We start from the raw sequence: 18,834 nt of genomic DNA, 5'->3' as shown, positions 1-18,834 counted from the left end.
ACACATCTTACTTTTTGTTGTTCAGGTTCTGGGAATAAAGGTAGAGACCAAGGTACAGTGTGTAGGAGCTAAGCGTGGACTATGCCTTTCTCTCTTCTCTGGGCTGGGCTGGGAGCTTCAGGACCAGGAGTGGGGGAGGGCACTTACGGGCTCCTGGGGCTGACCTCTCAGAGAGCGCCTGCGTCATGGCTGAGCTCCGAAACCAGGGACAGTGGCCTCAGGCCGCACTAACACGTTTTTCTTCTGCAATCGCTCTCACTAACCTGGAAACCCTTTTCTGGGCCGTAGGGCCCTCCTCTTGAAGAACAGACTCTCTGGTCTCCTGGGGTTGGCTGGGGGTGCGGCTATTCCGCGAGGTGTCCCTTTTCCCCAGGCCATTAGAGTGGGGGAGGGGCACCATCGTTTACCCAGGACAGCTGCTCTCGTCCCCTTCCCTAGCCCCCCTTCCCTAGCCCCGCCGAGGCCAAGTTGGTGGGACAGGCAGGGGCAGGCCCATTCTGCCTGGGCTCCTCTTGGGTGTGCTTCCTGCCCTTCCCACTTTGGGGGACCCTCCCAGCCACACTGTGGGATGCAGGGGACGCAGGTAGACAGAACACGCCGTCTGCCTGCAGTCCTCTGCCCAAGGCCATGACCCAGGGAACCCCAGGCCTGGGCCCAGCAGGGAGTTGAGAGCCTCAGGGCACCGTCTCGTCCTGGCATTGGTCCCTGTGGCTTTGCCTGGAGATGGAGGATGGGCTGGAGCCCTTAAGAACAGAAGGGAGTGTGTTTCTGGCTGAGGAGAGAAGAGAGAACATGGTCTGGCCTCTGATGCCTTGGGCAGCCACCAATTCCGGGCTCAGCCCTGTGGGCCAAGAGGCAGTGGCTGCCACCCCAGGGCAGAACCACGCAAGGGTGGCACTGGTGGCCTCCTGTAGCCCGCTGTCCCTCCAGGACCCAGCCCTGAAGCTGTGCCTCGTCCAGAGCGTGTGCATGGTCTGCCAGGCCATCTGCAGCAGCGCGCAGGCCAGCTCCTTCCACTTCTCGCGGAAAGCGGAGCTGGTGGCTCAGATGATGGTGAGTACTGTGGGGCCTGGGGGGTCCTTGGGCGGCTGGAGGGCGCGGACGCACACAGGGAGGTGGGCCTGAGGAGGACCCGGGAGGCGGCATGCCCGAGGATCCCCAGGCCCACTTGGGTCGAGGCACAGAGTGGGCCCAAAGCCATGGCCTGATGGGAGGCTGGTGGGGAGAAGCTGGAGTTCCGCCAAGGGCTGAGTCACGTGGCTGCCTCCCTCAGGAGTTCATCAAGGCCGAGCCCCCCGACTCGCTGAGATCACCCATTCGCAAGAAGGCCATGCTCGCCTGCACTTTCCTGGTGTATCCTTTCCTCCCGGCTGGGGCGCGGCTGCGTGTGGGGTGGCTGTGCGCGCAGTGCTTCCGGTGAGCGGCGGTGCAGGCTGGGGGGCTGGCCCTTAACTTGCGGCTCAGCTCCCTGGAGCCTGCGCTGGACGAGCAAGAGCAGACGGACATGATCCACAGCTGTCTGCACAGCGTCATGGCGGTGCTGCCCGAGCCCGAGGGAGAGGATGGCACCCAGGAGGTATCACTGCGGGTCCCTCGCCGCCGGCCACATCCGTGGGGGGGCGCAGAGGAAAGGCTGCTGTGGGCCGTGGGCTCACCAGTGGGGCCGGCACCTCATCTCCTTCCAGTCCCTATACCCGGACACCATGCACGCCCTTGAGGACTTGCTGACGAGCCTCCTGCGGCGGAACATGACCCCCCAGGGCCTGCAGACCATGGTGGAGGTATCAGCGGGTGTGCACACCAGGGTCCGACGCGGTAGCCACCCTTCCTGGGTTTCTCCAGGCCCTCCTTGCCGCAGGCGACCACACAGGGGCAGTTTGGTGCTGTCTGAAAGTATTGGGGGGGGTCTGTGAGCAGGTAGACAGCGCCCCCTCACCCCCTGCCTGGGCAAGTGTGCAGATGGGATGGGGTGGGCCCTGACCCAGGTGGGGAGTTGGGACCTGTCCTTGTGTTTCCTCCATTGAATGGCGCTGGGAGGGAGAGGCCCAGCATGGGCCCCTGGTGTGAGCTGACCGTCTGGGGCCATCCAGACAGGATGGACAGGCAGTGGCTGTGCCGGTTCCTTCCTGCCCTTTTCAGCACTGCAGGGGGCTGGGCTGGGGCGGCTGACTTCTAGGAACACCCCACTCCTTCAGGCCAGGCTCTGGTTCCACCTGGAGTGGCCGTGTCGGAGCCCAGCCAGCAGCACGGGTGGGGCAGAGCTGAGTGCAGGGTGGCCTGCTGGCCCCCAAAGCCGGGAAGGAGGGTCTGGCAAGGACGTTGACCTGCTGGTGGTGCTCGCGCTCCTGCTTCCTGGGCTGTCGCCCAAGCTGGCACCTGTGTGAAGGCCCCCTCTTCCCTCCCCAGCACCTGAGGCCATGGATCAAGTCTCCGCGGGGCCATGAGCGCGTGCGGGCGATGGGCGTGAGCGCCTGCCTCCTGCAGTCCTTCCTGGAGCACCTGCACGTCAGCGTGAGTCCTGTTGTCGTCGTCCTCCCCACCCCCGCCCCCGTTCTCTTCCTGGGTGCTTGGTTGGGCACTGCTGTGTGTCGTCCTCGCGGCTGGAGCGTGCGCCAGGCTTTCTGGCTGCCCTCCGGCTGCCACCGTGCTCATTCCCATCTCCCTCATCCTCTTTCTGGAGACATGGACGAGGACATGGCAGGGCCAGGAATTGTCCTCAGGGCAGGCCACTTGGAGTCCAGTCTGACGGACACTGTGTCCTCGGGAGCCCATGCGTCAGCTGGAACTATGTGTGTTGTGTCCCCCAAGTGAGGGAAAGGGTGATGGGGAACCAGGTACAGAAGGAGAAAATGAGGGCACTCGAGGCAGAAGCAACAGTTTGGGCACAGATGTGGGGGATGGGGGGTGGAGAACGACACTTGCCGGTGAGGGAAGGTTGTGGAGAAGGCAGATACCGGGGGTAGTTGCAGTGGGTAGGCAGGGCTGGCCTGAGCCACGGGCAGTTGTGCATTTTAATATTTGGTGAGACTTCGGAGCTCACTGCTATGCTTTTTCAGAATTGCCGTGCTTGTGACAGGCCACTCACCCAGGTGACTTTAGGGTAAATCTGATACAGTCCTAAAACATTCCTGTTGTGATTATGACACTGAGCAACAGCGTCTGTAACGATGGGTCTGTAACAACGGGTGGGTCTCTCCATCTGCCCCCAGGCTTCCCAGGTGGTGGAGTTGCCACCACCATCAGGGTAACTTTCTCTTCAGCTGTATTTAACTCCTATTGCTGGCATGTGGGAAAGCATGGGGGTTTGGATACTTTGTAACTGGGGACTTGTAAGTTTCCTTTGTTACTTCTAATGAGTTTTTTGCTAATTTCCTTGTGCTTTTCAGATAGACAATCAATGGTGTATAAATGCTGGTGATTTGGGTTTTTCCCCCCAGTACTTACGCGTCGTGGTCCCCTCTTTGTGTGGCACCTCCAGAACAAGCCAAGCAGTGATGGCAACCCAGACGTTGGGCGAGGCTCGCTGTGCAGCAGTGCTTGGTGATGGACGGGCGGTGGCCTTTTTTGTCATGTTCCACAGCACCCATGTTTATTTTAATCGGGACTTTTACCAGGACAGACACAGGCTGTTGTCAGATACCTTTTTGTCATCTATCAGGATGATTGCAGGCTTTTCCCCTTGGTGTTTATGTTCTTTATGTGGCCAGATCTGCCTCGTGGCTCTCGATGGTTTCGCCTCTGCACGCGTGTAGATGGGCTTTTTCCCACGTAGCTTCTTTTGTGTCCTGGTTTGCACAGAACCCCAGTCCAACTCGAGTTCATCTTTGTGTGAGACGTGACAGATAGCTGACCTCGCTGACAGGAGCAGCAGTGGGTCCCTGCGGTCCTTTTCCCAACCTCCAGCCTCCCCTCCTCCCAGTTCCCACGCTGGTGACTCCAGGATGAGGATGGGGAGACCGAGGGGTGTGTGTGGGGTGGTAACTGACGTTGCAAGGCCCAGGGCAGTAGGAAGCAAGGTTGTTTGTTACGAACAGAGTGGGGAAGGCCCCGTATTTGAGGAGAGGAGAAAAGGCTCTGAAAAAACGGGACTGGGCCCAGTTAGGACGAAGGGGTCTCGTGTGGCCCTGTCACCTTCGGGCATGTGCCTCCTGGGCAGGGAATCGCACGGGGTTAGCTGGATCAGCAGAACCCTGCCCCCTCTGCTGCCTGTGGGGCTCACATTCATCTCCTGATCGTCCCTCTGCCTGCACATACCTACTGGCCCTCGTCTCCTCTTAGGGACCCCGGTAGACTGGGTGTGGTCAGAGCTGAGCTGAGTGGAGCCCACACTGGGGTGGCAGGGGCTGCCCTGCAGGGGGAGGACCTGGCCACGGGCGCTGCTGGCCACAGGGAGGGCTCAGGGCTGCATGGCGGGGGCGGCCCTCCCAGCCACACTCCTGCCTGCCCCTCGTGTCCCACAGCACCTCTCTGTCCCCCCCAGGCCCTGGTGCCCTTCCACAATCTGGGTCTCCTCGTCGGCCTCTTCTCCCCACGCTGTGTGGATCTGTGGCCTGCCACCCGCCAGGAGGCCGTGAGCTGCGTCTACTCCCTGCTCTACCTCCAGCTGGGCTATGAGGGTGAGCCCCCCGGCCAGGCAGAGGTGTGGAGGGGTGAGGAGAAGAGTCTGGGCCTCAGGTGGCCAGGTGGTCCTCTGCCCTCCTCCATGCTCCCTCCTGCCCGCAGGCTTCTCCCGGGACTACCGGGATGCCGTGGCTGAGCAGCTCCTCACCCTCAAAGATGGCCTTGTGCACCCCGACCCTGCCATCCTCTTCCACACCTGCCACAGCATAGCCCAGGTACGTGCTGGAGTGTCCACAGAGGGAGGAGGGTCTCTTGTGGGCTTTGCAGGCACAGACGGAGTGTCCCATGGGGCCAGTGGACTCGGGACGTGGACGAGGCACATAGTTAAGTTTCATTCAGAGAAGTACCTGTCTGACCGCCGCAATGTCCTACACTCCTGGGGCCACCCCCTGTGGCCCGGCCTGGGGGGCGGGGGCAGGACCTGGCTCCTGGCTCGAAGGGGCTGAGAAAGCTGCCCAGCCCTCCTTGGCAGCCCCCACGCCAGGGCCAGGGCAGTTCTGTTACTCCATTTGGTGTTGGGAGCAATCCGCAGGAGTCGGGAGCTTTCTCTCCAGCAGGGGGAGGGGGTCAGCAGGGCCCTTTTGGGGGATGTGGGGGCTGGGCGGTGCAGGCACAGCAGCGGCTTTGTGCCTGGGGTCAGGCTGCCGGGCTGCTCACCACATCTGTGCTTCTGCATCGTCTTTGTGCACAGTGAGGTGTTTCCCTCTGTGCTGTATGTGCTTCAGCGTCCCCTGCTCTGCTGTGCTGGGGGAGAAGGAAAGGCCCCCGTTGCGGGGCTGCTGCGGGGCCTCTGGGTCTGTGGCTGGGTCGTACAGGGTGCAACATGCAGCCATCTGTATTTTAGAGAGTTCCAGAGTAGCTGCACCAGCAGGGCCACCCCCAGCCCACCCTACGGTCAGGAGGAGTCAGGAGGGTGCCCTGATCCTGCCCTGCAGCTGCTCTCAGGCTGCACCTGGGACCTAGCCAGGCTCCAGTGGGGGGTGAGGGGGCCACCGCGCCTGGGAACCCCCAGGAGCTCCTGAGGCGCAGGGCCAGGCAGGCCGTGGGGAGGACGCGGGGTGGAGCGGTGTGGGCCCACCCCCCAGACGCTATGCCTGGAAACCCTCTGTTCTGACACGACTGTTCTCCTAGATTATTGCGAAGCGCCTCCCGCCAGATCAGCTCATCAGCCTCTTGCTCACCCTGTTTGAGAGCCTGGGAGACCCCGACAAGAACTGCTCCCGAGCGGCTACCGTCATCATCAACTGCTTGCTGAAGGAGCGCGGCAACTTGCTCCTGGAGAAGGTGAGGCCGAGGGGGTGTGGCCTGGGCGTGGCCAGACCTGTGGGTGGGGTCGGGAGGACTAGGTAGGGGCGCGGCGGGTGTGGTGTGGGCATGGTGTTGGTGCAGAGGGGCCTGGGTGCCCTAGGCATGTGGGGCGGGGATGGGTGAATTGGGGCTCCTGCCTCCGCTCCCCTGCTCTGCAGGATTTGACCCTCACCGCTCTGCCCTCTTTCCCAGTGGGCCTAATCGGGACAAACCTTTCTCTTCTGTTTGAAGACAGGTTAGAATTTAGCAAAAGTAACTGCTCAGAAAGTAAGCGAAGAAGAGGAAAAAATGCAGAAGCTGAGGCGCATGGAGCTGGGTGTGGGTTGGGGGGTGCTCCCATAGCTGGTGAGGATTCAGGCCTGAGGGTCGCCAGGTGCCGGCACAGAGGTTCCCGCAGCGGCTGGCCCCAGAGAGGACCCTCAGGTGCTGCCCACTCTTGCCACCTACCAGCTGTGCATCTACAGCGTGCGCTCAGGTGACTGTCCCCATCGTTCCCAAACGTGCACGGGCACGACTCTGTCCGCCGCGTGTGAAGCGCCAGCCGAGTGCATGTCCCTGAGCTCAGTCTGCAGGTCTGAGGCTCCATGGCTCAGGCGACCAGAACGCATTCCAGGGCTCCCTTCTGGTGGGTGTGTGATGGCTTCGCATTCGTTTAGTTTGGTTTCTGTGGAGGCTGCACGTTTGTACACACGTTTCTTGGCTGCTGGGCCGTTGTCTTTTTGTGGGGACACCAGTCTCCTGGGTTGTCTGTGCTTTTCTCACTGATGTGCAGGACACAAGTTTTCCATTGGGTGTGCAACTGTCTTGTCAGGGAGGGACAAGCGGGAACTTGCTGAGGGAGCATTGGCACCCGGGCCACGGGCCAGGGAGCTGGGTGTGAAATAACGCGGGAGAGGGACGGTGCCCTCGCAGGCTGGGTGCGGAGGCGTTGGCACTCAGGGCCTGGGAAGGAAGTGTGGCAGGAGGAGGGGAAGACCACACAGCCTGAGAGCCGGCGTTTGCTGGACAAAGGCTTGGATTTCATTTTGCATTCAGTGCGGCTCCCATGTTGGATTTGAGTGGTGGGAACAGTGGCTCTGTGCTGGGGCAGGGGATGGACCGGGCTGGAGGCGGCCGCTGGCGGTGCCGGTGTGTGTGCACACACATCTCGTTTATCCATCAGCCGTCAGTGGACACTGGGCCGCTTCTGTCTCCTGGCTGTTGGGAATCATGCTGCTGTGAACGTGGTGTGTAAATATCTCTTTGAGAGCCTGTCTGTTCTCTTGGGCACATACCCAGAAGTGGCATCGCAGGATCATGTGGCAGCTCTGTTTCCAATTTTCTGAGGAACCTCCATACTGTTTTCCACAGTGGCTGCACCAGTTTGCATTCCCACCAACGGCATGAGGGTCCCATTTCCCCACGTCCTCGCCAGCACTGCTGTTACCCGTTTTGTTCTGTAGCCACCCTCGTGGGTGTGTGGTGGCTTCTCATACTGGTTTTGACTTGTGTTTCCCTCGTGGCTCGTGACATTGAGCATCTCCTCCTGGGCTTGTTGGCCATCTGTGTCATCTTTGGAGAAATGTCAGTTCAGGTCCCCTGCCCATCTTTAAGTCTGGTGTGTTGATTTTTTGTTGTTGGCTTGTAGGAGCTCTTTAGATATTCTGGATATTAATCCCTTATCAGGTATATGATTTGTAACCATTTTTTCCCGTTCTGTGGGTCGCCTTTTCACTCCGTTGATTGTGTCCTTTGATGCATAAAAGCTTTTAAGTTTGATGTACTCCCAAATGGCTTTTTTTGCTTTTGTTGCCTGTGCTCTTGGTGTCATATCTAAGAAACCATTGCCAAATCCAATACCTGGAAACTTCCCCTGTTTTCTTCCAGCAGTTTTATGGCTTTGGGTCCCTCCCTCTCTGGGTAAGGGGGGCGCCTCTCCATGGGCCCCACATACTGAATCAGCTGCTGGCTCTCGGGAGAAGCTGCCGAGCTGTGTGCTCCCAGCTCAGGGGCTCAGTGTTCGGCGCCCCACCCAGGGGAGCGGTGCTCCTGACTCCCAGGTTCATACTTTGAGCATGTCTGGTGACATGCCACCTCCGTCTCAAGTGTGACGTGGAAGAGTAGCGTCTTGTACCGCACGGGTCATGATGGGCCTCTGTTTTCTTTCCTGCCCTGGGAGATCTTGGCCTGGGGACGCCTGGTCACTGTTGGACTTTAAATTTCTCTGACATCATATCAGAAAATGTGGTCCCATCAGGGGACATGCGACCAGACTGAGCCCGCCCTCCCTCCCACATGCCATGATGGGGACATAGGGCCGAGTGCAGAGGGCAGATGGGAGCCCACCCAGCAGACTCCTCACCTCAGCTGTGTCGGCAGTTGGGCGAAGGGCTGTCTGCGGGCCGGAGGGATGGGGCAGGGCGGCCACTGACAACAGGTGGGGGTGGGGACGCTAAACAGCGAGCACACGACCCACCATTCCGCTGCCAGGTGTGGGCCTGAGAGAAATGACTGCGTGGCCACACACGGCTCAGTACTGCACTCAGCCTACGTGTCGGTCGATTAATGAAGGGGTAACAGGTGTGCCCTGCCCGTACACGTGGCTCGGCCTTGAGAGCCTCCTGCAGAGTGAAAGACCTCAGACGAAAAGCCACCTCATGTGACTCCATTCCCATGAGATGTCCAGAATGGACAAAGCCCTGGGCAGAGCTGGGGGCAGGGGTGGGTAACTGCCAGAGGGCGTGGAACTGTGAGGATGATGGTGGTCGCACGGCCGTGGGTGCGAGGGCCTGTGGGTCATGCCCTGCTGTGCACAGGGACCCCAGGCCTGGGTGCGGGTCTGGGAGAGGTGAGCCTGAGCAGTGCTGGAGGCAGAGGGCGCAGGCGGAGGGACCCTGGTGTGGACGCCAGCCGAGAGCCCTCCACACCTGAGGGCCAGGACGCTGCCATCACAGGTCCAGGCGGCTGACACACACCAGTGGGTCCTGTTGAAAAAATGCACAAAGGCAGAGAAAATGCTAGAGAAGGTGGGGGCACCCTGGAAGAGTTAGGAGCACCTCTGACAAGACGGGTTGCGGGGAAAGAGCCGCCGTCCAAAGCAGCAATGTGAGGTGGAAGGGGAGAGCAGGTGCTCAGGGAGCAGAGGCAGGCGTGGGACCCCGAGTGGCCCTGTCCCCGCACACTCAAAGACCCACCTGGGGGGGGTGTCTGAAAGTGCTGGTCTTGGTGACGCTAATGCAGGAGGGTGGGAGAGACCAGCGACACACAAGTGCGGATGTGACTGACACTAGTGCCAGGCGTCCACTCGCAGTCACCCCGATGGCTTCAGGGGCCTGCTGGCCCTCACCACCTGGGTCATCAGTGAACGTGGATGGGAAGATCCTCTCCGGCCTGTCCACGAAGGTGACCACACTGGCTGGCTGAGAAGCAGGATGGGCTCAGCCCGAGCTCGGCTCTCCTCACTGCCAGTGCCTTCAGCAGGAGCGGAGGGTGGTTTAATGTGGCAGCAGTGGGCACCCGTCTCGTCAGGGGGCCGGGCCAGGCAGGCGCGGGTAGCAGGCGCAGGCTGTTGGGAGGGCCACCCTGCCTGGGCTCAAGGCGCTGTCGGGTCTGTTGGCTACAGTGCTGCCCACAGACCAGAGGGCCCTGGGCTGCCCCCTTTGCGCCTGCGCCCGGCTGGCCCCTGGGTCGCCCCGCCCCACAGCCCCGTGCTCTGGTCGTGTGTGCTGGGACTGCCCCTGGTGCCCCTGCTTCCAGCCTGAGTGCCATGCCCACCGCCCGCAGGTGCCCGAGATCGTGAGCGTGCTGCGCTCCAAGCTGCAGGAGACTCCCGAGGAGCACGTGCTGCGGGCCGCTCAGCACAGCGTGTGCCTCCTGGCAGCCCAGCACTGCGAAGCCGTGGTTTCCAGCCTCCTGGGCAGCCCCCTGCCCTTTGACAGGTACTTGGTGCCCACCAGCCTATGGGGTGGATGGGGCTCCCTCCTGCCCAGCCCCCTAGCCCACCTTTCTCTGGGGAAGGTCCCTGTGACTCCCCCTTTGCAGGCCCCAGGTCTCTATGGGCGCCATGGGTGTGCTCTCCCGGGCTCTGCCATCCACTCACTTCCCTGGGCCTGTCCCCTGCAAGGTGATGCCATCGTCTGTGAGCAGACCCCCGGGGCCTGGCCCTCCATTCGAGCCAGGGAAGGTCCCCATGTCCCCCATACACCAGTGTGTCCTCCCACTCGCACTCCCAGCTCCCGAGCCCCCATCAGTGCCCCCGTATGGCCTGTCCCCTGCAGCCACCTCGGGTCACTTCACTGTCCGAGTCCCTGTGGTCACAGGTCCTGCTGGTGCTGCTTTCCTTGGCTGTCCCCGTTGTGGGCAGAGGCAGTCTGTGACCTGGAGACCCTTGGGCTGTGCCTCCCGTCCCCAGGCATTCGCCCCGTGGCTCCTGTGGGCCCCACTGTCACGTAGGCACCATGTCTGGTGTGGCACATGGCGCACCTCTGTTCTCCAGCCAGGCTGTGTGCACGGAGGTGCCTCTGGTGACCGTTTGCCTGGTGTCCTCTCTACCATCGTATCAGTGTCCTCGTGTTTGAGGAAATACCACCTTTTGTTGATGATAATTGGGTTCGAATCCAGTTTTATTTTGTTTTCTGTGTCACCTTTTTCCATCTCCTTTCTCATCTCTAAGATTGACAGGGTCTTTTTTATAATTTCATTTTCCATTCAGTTACTTTGGAAGTCAAACACTCTGTTTCCGTTCTTTTGGTGGTCCTAAAATGACCCCATGTCCACCTAGGATGTTCGCTCTGCGCCCCTGGTTAGTGTCGGGCCAGCTCTGTGCACCGCCCGGCGTCCCTGGGTCCAGTGCTCACAGTCTGCAGCCGTGTCATCCGCGTCTGATGCTCTGCTGTCCATTCACTTCTTTGCTTCACTGTTCGTGGGGGCGTCGCTCACACAGAGGAGCCCACACATGGTCAGTGGTCCCTGTGGCATCCCAGGCCCACAGGCCACTGCCTGCAGGAGGTCCAGGCCGTGTGTGCCTCCCGCAGGCGTGTGCGCCCCTTGGTGGGGACGCCCTGAGGGTCACCACTGTCATCGCAGGTGTCTCTTCCTGCTGCTGAACTCAGTGTCGATGGAGCCCCACGGGGCCATCTGTCACACCATAGGCTGCCTGCTCTCCTCCTGCCGGCTGGTGTGCCTGGGGCTCCACACCGTCCACTGACGGGCAACTGTCCTAGGCCACCGGTTTCTGGACAGCCTGTGAGCTGGGAATGGGTTTTACCCTTACCAGTGACTGGGAAAAGTCTAAAGAAGACTGTCTCCTGGTGTGAAATCCAAGTGCCAGTGTCCCTGAGTTGTTTCATTGGCACCCACCGTTCCCACTGGGGTGTGTGGCCACCCTGGACGGGCGATGGGCCCCGCCGCCCGCGTCTGCGCCGTCCTGTGGGTGTGGATGGCTGTGCACGTGGCCACCCAGGCTTTGCTCCCCTCTGGCCGCTCGGTCTCCCTCGTGCCTCCTGCTCGATGCACGTCCCCCAGAATGTTGTAGCCGAGGCTGGCTGCTGGCAGACGCAGCACGTTGTCCTCTGAAGACGTGTTTATTTTGCCATCCTTGGCTATGACTTTCATAGAGTCTGAATTGCATGTTTGCGATGATCTTCTTTCCGTGTGTGTCAGGCGACGTGTCCTTCATGGCTGCCGCGTCTCGCTGGCGCTCTCCTCGCGGAGGACGCACACTTGCGTTTCTCCGATGAGCATGACGGTCCCCCTGCTGCTGGCGTTTTGCGCTTCCCAGGTGGGGCCCCTGGGCTTCCTTCTTGCCTTCTCCTGGTAGCTGCCAGGCTTCTCGAGTCTGAGTCAGCATCTGTCACCCGTTCTGAGCTTTTTCTTTCTGGACTCTGGTCCGTGCTTCGGGGTCACCAGTCGCGCTGCTGGACCTTCTCGTCCCTCCCCCATGTCTGGTTTGGTATTCTGAACAGCACGTGGTCGCTGCCTACGCCGGGTGTTTCCCTCTGTCTACCTTCCAGTTCACTGTCTATGTCTTCTGCCATGTCCAGGCCGGTGCCACATACGTCCACCGAGTGCAGGGGGCCCCTCATTTCTAAAGAGCTGCAGGCTCTCGTTCACATTGGCTCTGCTTGCAGGGTTTCTGGTTGTTAGACATCTGAAGTGTGTCCCTCCTCCCTGCACACACATTAAAACAGCACAGCCACTCCCGCTGTCTGCGCACGATGTCTGCAGGCCGCGTCCGCGGCTTCTCACTCATGGGCCTGTGCCCTGTGTGCCTGGTTTCTGGCTACTGTTCACTGTTCTGGAAGATGTGTTTGTGGTGCCCCTGAGGCCGCCCAGAAAAAGCCTCGGTGCTTTCAGCAGCGCCAGGGTCCCCTCCCACCACCCCACCTGAGGCCCTCTATACTGGCCATGGCCTCTGTCCCTGCCCTGTGGCCAGCTGTACCCACCACCAGGCCTGTCACGGACCCTGGGGTCAGGTAGGGGTGAGTTTAGGTCTGAGGTCAGGGCACCGTTTCCTGCTGGAGCTGTGTCTGGTGGGCAGGTGGGGCGTGGCGCCAGGGCCTGCAGTGGCCTCGAGGTGACCACCCTCCCGCCCACCTCCAGCCACACCTGCACCCTGTGGCGGGCGCTGGCCTCAGAGCCCGACCTCCCCGCGCAAGTCCTGGGCCTCCTCCTGCAGAAGATGAGCAGGGACGTCCCGTTCAAGGAGAGCCGGGCCTTCCTGCTGAGCAGCTCCCCCGACCGCGTGGCCACGCTGCTGCCCCTCGCGGTGAGTGGTGTCCGCCCTACTGTCCCTTCTCCCCTTGTGGGAGGACCCCCCAAGCACCTGGCAGCAGACTGTGCCTTGGGGCCCAGCCTCGTAAAGGCCTGCAGGTGTGTCGGTCCCCAAGGGAGACCTTGCTGTTTCATCCGCGGAAAACAAATAAACCCGGCTTGGCAAGGCTCTCAGCAGTGAGGCATCTGGGAGGCTCCCTCCTCCTCCTGCTAAGGAGCCAAGAACAGACGGTCAGGGCCGTCCCCAGGTGGCACACGCCTATGCCTGCCTCGGGTCCCTTGCGCCACCCTCCCGAAGGAAGACCTCTGAGAGCATGGGGTGCATGCTGAGGGGGTGTGGGATGGTTGGGTTCCTGGGAAGCGGGGTGCAGACTTCACGGTGGCTGGCCTCATTAGAAACGGCCCCAGAGGGAGGGTAAGCCTGAGGTGGCCCCTGTCCCTAGGCCACCTGTGCGCTGTCCGAGGTCATGTCTGTTCCGGCGTCCGCGCCCGCTGTGCTGGAGCTGTACCCCCAGCTGTTTGTGACACTGCTGCTACGTGTCGGCTGTACCCTGGGCGTCCAGCTGCCCCGCAGCCTACAGGCCAAGGAGCGGAGGGCCACCGGCTCGGGCCTGGCCTCCAGGACCCTTGAGCCCTGCAGGTAATGGCTGCCCACCTCCTGCCCACATGTGCTCCCATTAGACTCTGGGGTCCTATGGTCTCTGCCAGGTGGGCCCTGGATCCCAGCAGGAAACCGCGACATACCGGGGCATGGAGCTTCAGCAACCTGGGTGTCTCCCTGCCCGTCCTGGGCGCTGGGGCCATTACCGGACCCACCACAGTGGCACCTCAGAGCTCCAAACAGCCACCTGGGGCCCCAGGGTGAGCAGAGGAAGCTGACAGCTCAGGGCCACTGGAGCCTGAGTGACAGTGAACCCGGGTCACCTCCCCATCTATCCCAGTTGTCTGGGGTGGGATGTGTCCCTTGGCGGGGACATAGGGACAGTGTCAGTTCATCCCGCCCCCACTGCAGGGCTGTTCCTCCACAGGACCAGCTCGTAAACTCGAGCTGAGGCCGTGCGCCAGGGCCTGCCCAGCCCTGCGCAGACCAAGTGGAAAATGTGAACGGGCCAGAGGACACTGGCCCGGCTAGCCCTGGCCTGGCACACAGGGACTGCTCGTGGCCCGTGAGCTGTGGGGGCTGCAGGCCTCACACCCTCACCAGGGGTCCCTGACTGCCACCCCTGAGCTGGGACTCCTGCAGAGCCAGCCACAGGGCTTGGCTCTGACAGAGGCTGTCCGCCAGCAAGTCAGACCCTTGCAAATGCCACATCCACAGAAATTCTGGGCAGCAGGCAGGCAGGCAAGGGAGGCACCCGCACCGAAATTGTTCACATTCTCGGGCCAGACGGGCGCCTCAACACTTCAGATCTGCTGCAGCCGAGAATGGCCCCAGTCACCGGTCAGCCAGAGTGTGGCCTCTGGGCCAAGTGGCGTCTTCAGGCCTGGGGCAGGGGACACGCACTGTCAGGACTTGCTGTGCACGACCCCTCGCGTTGCACTGTGGGCATCTGACCACTGACCACAGTGGTTCCCTCTGACTGCCCTACCCCCGGGGACAGCAGCCCCCAGTGACCAGCCCTGCACTGGTCTCGAGGCTCTTGGAACAGGGAGAGTCACCTTCTAGCATTTCCTCTGGGGAGGGAGCTGCCGAGGGGCCTGGCCTTGGATGCTCAGTGAGGGCTCTCTGGGGGCCTATCCAGTTGTGGGCAGCTGCGCAACACCCCGTGCTGACATCCCCATGGCTGTCATGCCACCCAAAGGTGACCATCGGGATGGGGAGGCCACCAGCATCTGCCCCCTGGACCGCTGAGACCCTTGGGTCTCATCAGCTCTGGCTGCCCCCTGCCCGGGCTCTCGTGCCTGTGTGGGCTGGCCTGAAAATCTCACAGGACCGGTCTCAGGGACCTAAACAAGCTTGTCCCCAGATTCACCTGTGAGGCCCCATTGTGTTGCCAGCAAGGCCTGTCCCCCGTGCCCCCCACTCCCACCACAACCAGCAGCACCACTGTCCCAGTCATGGGAAGCGTTGCCAGTCTGGCCTAGCAGGAGGTGGCCGTAGACACTTGCACTGTAGTTGCTGCCTGGAGGCGGGTCAAGTGCGCTTGCCCCGTGGGTGGGTGGCTGCCCTCGGGCCTCGTGGACACATATGTCGGCAGGCCGGGTGACCCAGTGCAGGGGAGAGGTCGGCGTGGGGCCCGCAGCCCTCCCTGCATGGTTCTGAGGATTCTGCCAAGCTAGCTTTCGGCCACAGGCTTTGGGCCGACTGCCCTCCCTGGTCTGTGGGGTCCTGCCCCTGCTTCTGCCTGGGCTGGGGTTCTGTCCAAGTGAGATGGGCAGACACTAAACTCCCACCAGGCCCGGCTGGCTCTTGGCCCTCCTGCAGGCTCGGGCCCACCCCTGCCACCTCCAACTGGCCGATCTGGGGGACAGAGCCAGACACTTCCTAGCCAGCTACTCCAGCTCTTGGCTACCATCTGGCCTCGGAGCATAGGGGCCATGTTGTGTATCTGGGAGGGGACAGGGCCCTGGGTTCTCTCAGGTGGGTGGGGCTGTGCACATGGGAGACAGACTTGGGGTACAAAACAGGCTTTGTGGGGGTCTGGGCCAGGCATGGGAGTCGGAGGCAGTCTTCACAGCCTGCCTGAGACCAGAGGGTCCACAGCTGCTGGATTGTGCCCTGCGTGGGGGAGGGGAGCAAGGGCCTGCTCCCCACAGGATGTCACGGGCATCCTGGAGCGCTCCATGCTGAGCCCACCCCCACGTGCCCACAGCTCTGCAGTGGGTGCTCTGCAGCTTGCCCTGGTTCGAGGGGGCAGCGAGGAGGTGGTGCAGCGGGTGGAGCTGGAGCGAGGCTGGGAGTCACTGAGGACGTCAGTGGGGCACGAGGAGGGTGTGGCCCGGCTGGCCAGGTAAGCACCCGTGGGCCAGGACCCACAGGAAGGCAAAAAGGAGGGCCCCCAGGGGCATGTGGGAGGGGCCCAGCGTGAGAGCAGGTGCATCAGCCTTGAGGGTTGGCTCAGGGCTCTGCCTGTGTGTGGAGTTGTGGCCATGAAGGCAACCCACTCCCGGCTGGTGGGTGGAGAGGAGGCGCACACCTGAGGGAGCAAGGCCAGGCAGGGGCCTGGCAGCTGGGTGGACGGTCTCCACCGGGAGCCACCCCCACCCCCCACCCCACCGTGGGCCATGGGGGAGTTGGCCCAGAGCCCTGGCCTTGCACCCTGTGGCCTCCTTCCCCAGTGCGATGGCGAAGTTCGCAGGCCCTCGGCTGCCTCTGGTGATGAAGGGGCTCGTGAGCACACAAAGCAGCGTGTACGAGATCCAGAGGGTCACCTCCACAGCCTTCCTGGCCGAGGTAGGGCTGCTAGCTCCAGATGGGCCCGGCAGGGGGGGAGAAGCACCGCCTCAGGTCGGCACTGACCTGCCCCACCCGTGCTTGGTGTGGGTGGTAGAGGCCCCTGGGCCTCTGTGCCCAAGGGAGGGAGACCTTGGCTGTGCGGCTTATGCTGGCCTGGGGAACCGACAGTGCTGAAAACCTGCCCAAGGCCAGCGCTTTGGGGACCAGCGTCCATGAGCCCAGCTCGGCTCACAGGGCCCTCAGCGGGCCTTTGCAACGTCCACCCCTCACAGTGGCCTGGGACAGGGCTGCCTAGCAGTGCAGTGGTGGGGAAGCGGGGCGGGGGCTGGTGCCTACTGTAGGTCTGAGGTGGTGGCCTGGGCTGGCCAGAGGGCCAGCCCCTGAGGCCAGTGGAGCAGCCAGTCACGTCATCTGTGCCTCCAGCTTCTCAGCAGCAATGTGGTCAACGACCTGATGCTCCTAGAGTCGCTGCTGGACAACCTGGTGGCCCGGCAGAAGGACACGTGTGCCAGCGTGCGGCGGCTGGCACTGCGTGGCCTGGCCAATGTCGCCTCTGGCTCCCCCAATAAGGTGAGCCAACCGCCAGCCCCTGGGGCCTTGACTGTGAGACGGACAGAACACCTGGATGCTTCGTGGGGGCGGGGATGTGCATGGAGGCGTGGAGGTGGCCTGGAGAACTGGTGGGGTGGGGGGCTGTCGTTCTATAACGTGTAATAGGCACCAGGGCTTGGTGGCCTGAGACACGGCTGAGTGTAGGGTGTCCCCAGGTGCGGGCCCGCGGCCCCCAGCTCCTGACATCCATGATTGGTGGGCTGGATGACAGGGACGACCCGCAGAGCCTAGTGGCCCTGGAGGCCATGGCGGGCCTCGTGAAGCTGCTGGACCTGGTGGAGCCCGAAGACCTGCGGCCGGTGCTCCTGCACGTGGCCATCCGGATTCGGCCCTTCTTCGACAGTGTAGGCTGGGGCAGCACAGCCCTGCCCTGCCCTCCCCGCCAGCCAGGCCCTCCTGCCTCTTCCTCAGCTGCAAGTCTCCCCTCCACCGTTCCCCTCCAGGAGCTGGGGTTACCACGGTGCCCTCCCCAGCTCCAGATGGATCCTGCAGTGTGTGGGGGGGTAGGGCCCCTATGTCCTACCGGCCCTGCCCCCATCTTTTCCTGCCCATCACTGTGTCAGGGGCCCCACTACTAGGCCCATGCCAGGTGGGGCAGAGTGCATGGCACAAGGACATGGAGGATGGCCAAGTAGGGAAGGGCTTGGGCCTGGCACTGGTGGTTGGGCAGGGCTGGGAAGGCCCCTGTGGGGTGACACCTGCCTCCCACCCCAGGAGAAGATGGAGTTCCGTTCTGCGTCCATCCGCCTCTTCGGGCACCTCAACAAGGCCTGTCATGGAGACTGCGAGGACGTCTTCGTGGAGCAGGTCGTTGGTGGGCTGGCACCCCTACTACTGCACCTGCGGGACCCCCAAGCCCCTGTGGCCAGTGTGAGTAGCCAGTGGGAAATGGGCAAGCCATGGGGACTCCGGGACTCAGCACCTCAGGACTGGGACTGAGTGTTGGCCCGCAGGCCTGCAAGTTCGCTCTGCGCATGTGTGGCCCCAACCTGGAGTGTGAGGAGCTGACGGCTGCCTTCCAGAAGCACCTGCAGGAGGGCCGGGGCCTGCACTTCGGCGAGTTCCTCAACACCACGTGCAAGCACCTGGTGAGGGGGCGGGGCGGAGCCGGCAGGGCCGGGGCGGGGGGGGGGGGGGGGTGTGCGCGCCTTGACCATCATGGCTGGTGGCCTCCCTCCCTCCTGCAGATGTGTCACTTCCCCGACCTGCTAGGCCGCCTGGTGAGCACCAGCCTGTTCTACTTCAAGAGCTGCTGGGAGGACATCCGAGCTGCCGCCCCCATGCTCACGGGTGAGTGCCCTCCCCGCGGCTTCCACCCCTTCCCCTCCCCCCCCCTCCCCCTGACCCTGACCTCTGCCCGCAGGGTTCCTGGTGCTGCATGTGGAGCCTGAGCTTCGGCCACAGGTGGACCTGGAGCATCTGACTGCGGGTGAGCCCCCACCCTGACGGCCCAGAGGCCCCCTCCCCCCCACCTGTTGGTCTGCACAGGGCTCCTGTGGGCTGACCCTGTTGGCACCAGGGGGACTAAGTGATTTTCCTGGATTTCAAGGATTTTTTCCCTGTCACTGGTGACCTCATCGTCTCTAGTAATTCACGGAAACTTCTTAACCGTTCCAAAAGAGCTTAAAAAACACTAAAAAAGGAAAAACTATCTTTCCGTTGGCTCCTGAGCCCTCCCGGCAGAGGCCTGCCTTGGTCGGGCGGCAGGCCCCACGCACAGGGCGGGGTGTGCACCGTGGGGTCCTGGCCCCTGGGTTCCTTGCGCCAGGGAGGGGGCGGAGCCAACTCTAGCCCGTTTGTGGGAGGGGCCAGGGAGTTGCCCGCAGCAGCTGCTTGTCCCCCAGCTCTCCAGCTCCTGCTCAAGGACCCAGCCCCCGCCGTCCGCATGAAAGCTGCCGAGACCCTGGGCCGCCTGGTGAAGTTCGCCTGAGGCTCCCGCGCCTGCGAGGAGCAGTACCAGCCCCGGGTCTGGCCTCCACCTCAGAGGTGCGAGGTGTGGCCCAAGGAGCTGCCTGGGCCCCCTGCAGGGGACCAAGGGCCTGGCTGCCTCCAGGAAGCTGCTGGAGGCCACGCAGGGAGGAACAAGTCTGTGTCCCCCAACTTTGCTTCCAATAAAGTCACTCACTGCTCAGGTGACCCGGGGTGTG

The 18,834-nt window shown here is 62.5% G+C and overlaps 1 protein-coding gene across 5 annotated transcripts in view; it reads left to right on the top strand.

Moving 5' to 3' along the window:
• The window catches only part of MROH1 (maestro heat like repeat family member 1), a 50,246-nt gene extending 31,423 nt beyond the window's left edge, over positions 1–18,823 (top strand). For 2 of the 5 annotated variants that reach the window (XM_074316510.2, XM_074316508.2), the window contains exons 24-44: positions 26–52; positions 931–1,053; positions 1,274–1,353; positions 1,465–1,576; positions 1,686–1,781; positions 2,407–2,511; positions 4,481–4,616; positions 4,723–4,835; positions 5,752–5,904; positions 9,691–9,845; positions 12,508–12,673; positions 13,122–13,318; positions 15,492–15,629; positions 15,958–16,072; positions 16,499–16,645; positions 16,843–17,031; positions 17,402–17,557; positions 17,641–17,775; positions 17,875–17,977; positions 18,051–18,116; positions 18,532–18,823. In XM_074316510.2, coding sequence (XP_074172611.1) covers positions 26–52; positions 931–1,053; positions 1,274–1,353; positions 1,465–1,576; positions 1,686–1,781; positions 2,407–2,511; positions 4,481–4,616; positions 4,723–4,835; positions 5,752–5,904; positions 9,691–9,845; positions 12,508–12,673; positions 13,122–13,318; positions 15,492–15,629; positions 15,958–16,072; positions 16,499–16,645; positions 16,843–17,031; positions 17,402–17,557; positions 17,641–17,775; positions 17,875–17,977; positions 18,051–18,116; positions 18,532–18,617 — 2,598 coding nt within the window. In that variant the 3' untranslated portion in view covers positions 18,618–18,823. The remainder of the gene's footprint in view (positions 1–25; positions 53–930; positions 1,054–1,273; positions 1,354–1,464; positions 1,577–1,685; positions 1,782–2,406; positions 2,512–4,480; positions 4,617–4,722; positions 4,836–5,751; positions 5,905–9,690; positions 9,846–12,507; positions 12,674–13,121; positions 13,319–15,491; positions 15,630–15,957; positions 16,073–16,498; positions 16,646–16,842; positions 17,032–17,401; positions 17,558–17,640; positions 17,776–17,874; positions 17,978–18,050; positions 18,117–18,531) is intronic. The other 3 variants (XM_074316512.2, XM_074316511.2, XM_088799221.1) reach the window with 2 other exon arrangements.
• The last annotated feature ends 11 nt before the right edge of the window (positions 18,824–18,834 follow it).

The sequence above is a fragment of the Rhinolophus sinicus genome, chromosome 6 (genome assembly GCF_057876585.1).
Source record: "Rhinolophus sinicus isolate RSI-liver-muscle chromosome 6, RSI-T2T, whole genome shotgun sequence".
In the NCBI taxonomy this organism is placed as follows: Eukaryota; Metazoa; Chordata; class Mammalia; order Chiroptera; family Rhinolophidae; genus Rhinolophus; species Rhinolophus sinicus.
This window is presented reverse-complemented; position numbering and strand designations above follow the sequence as displayed.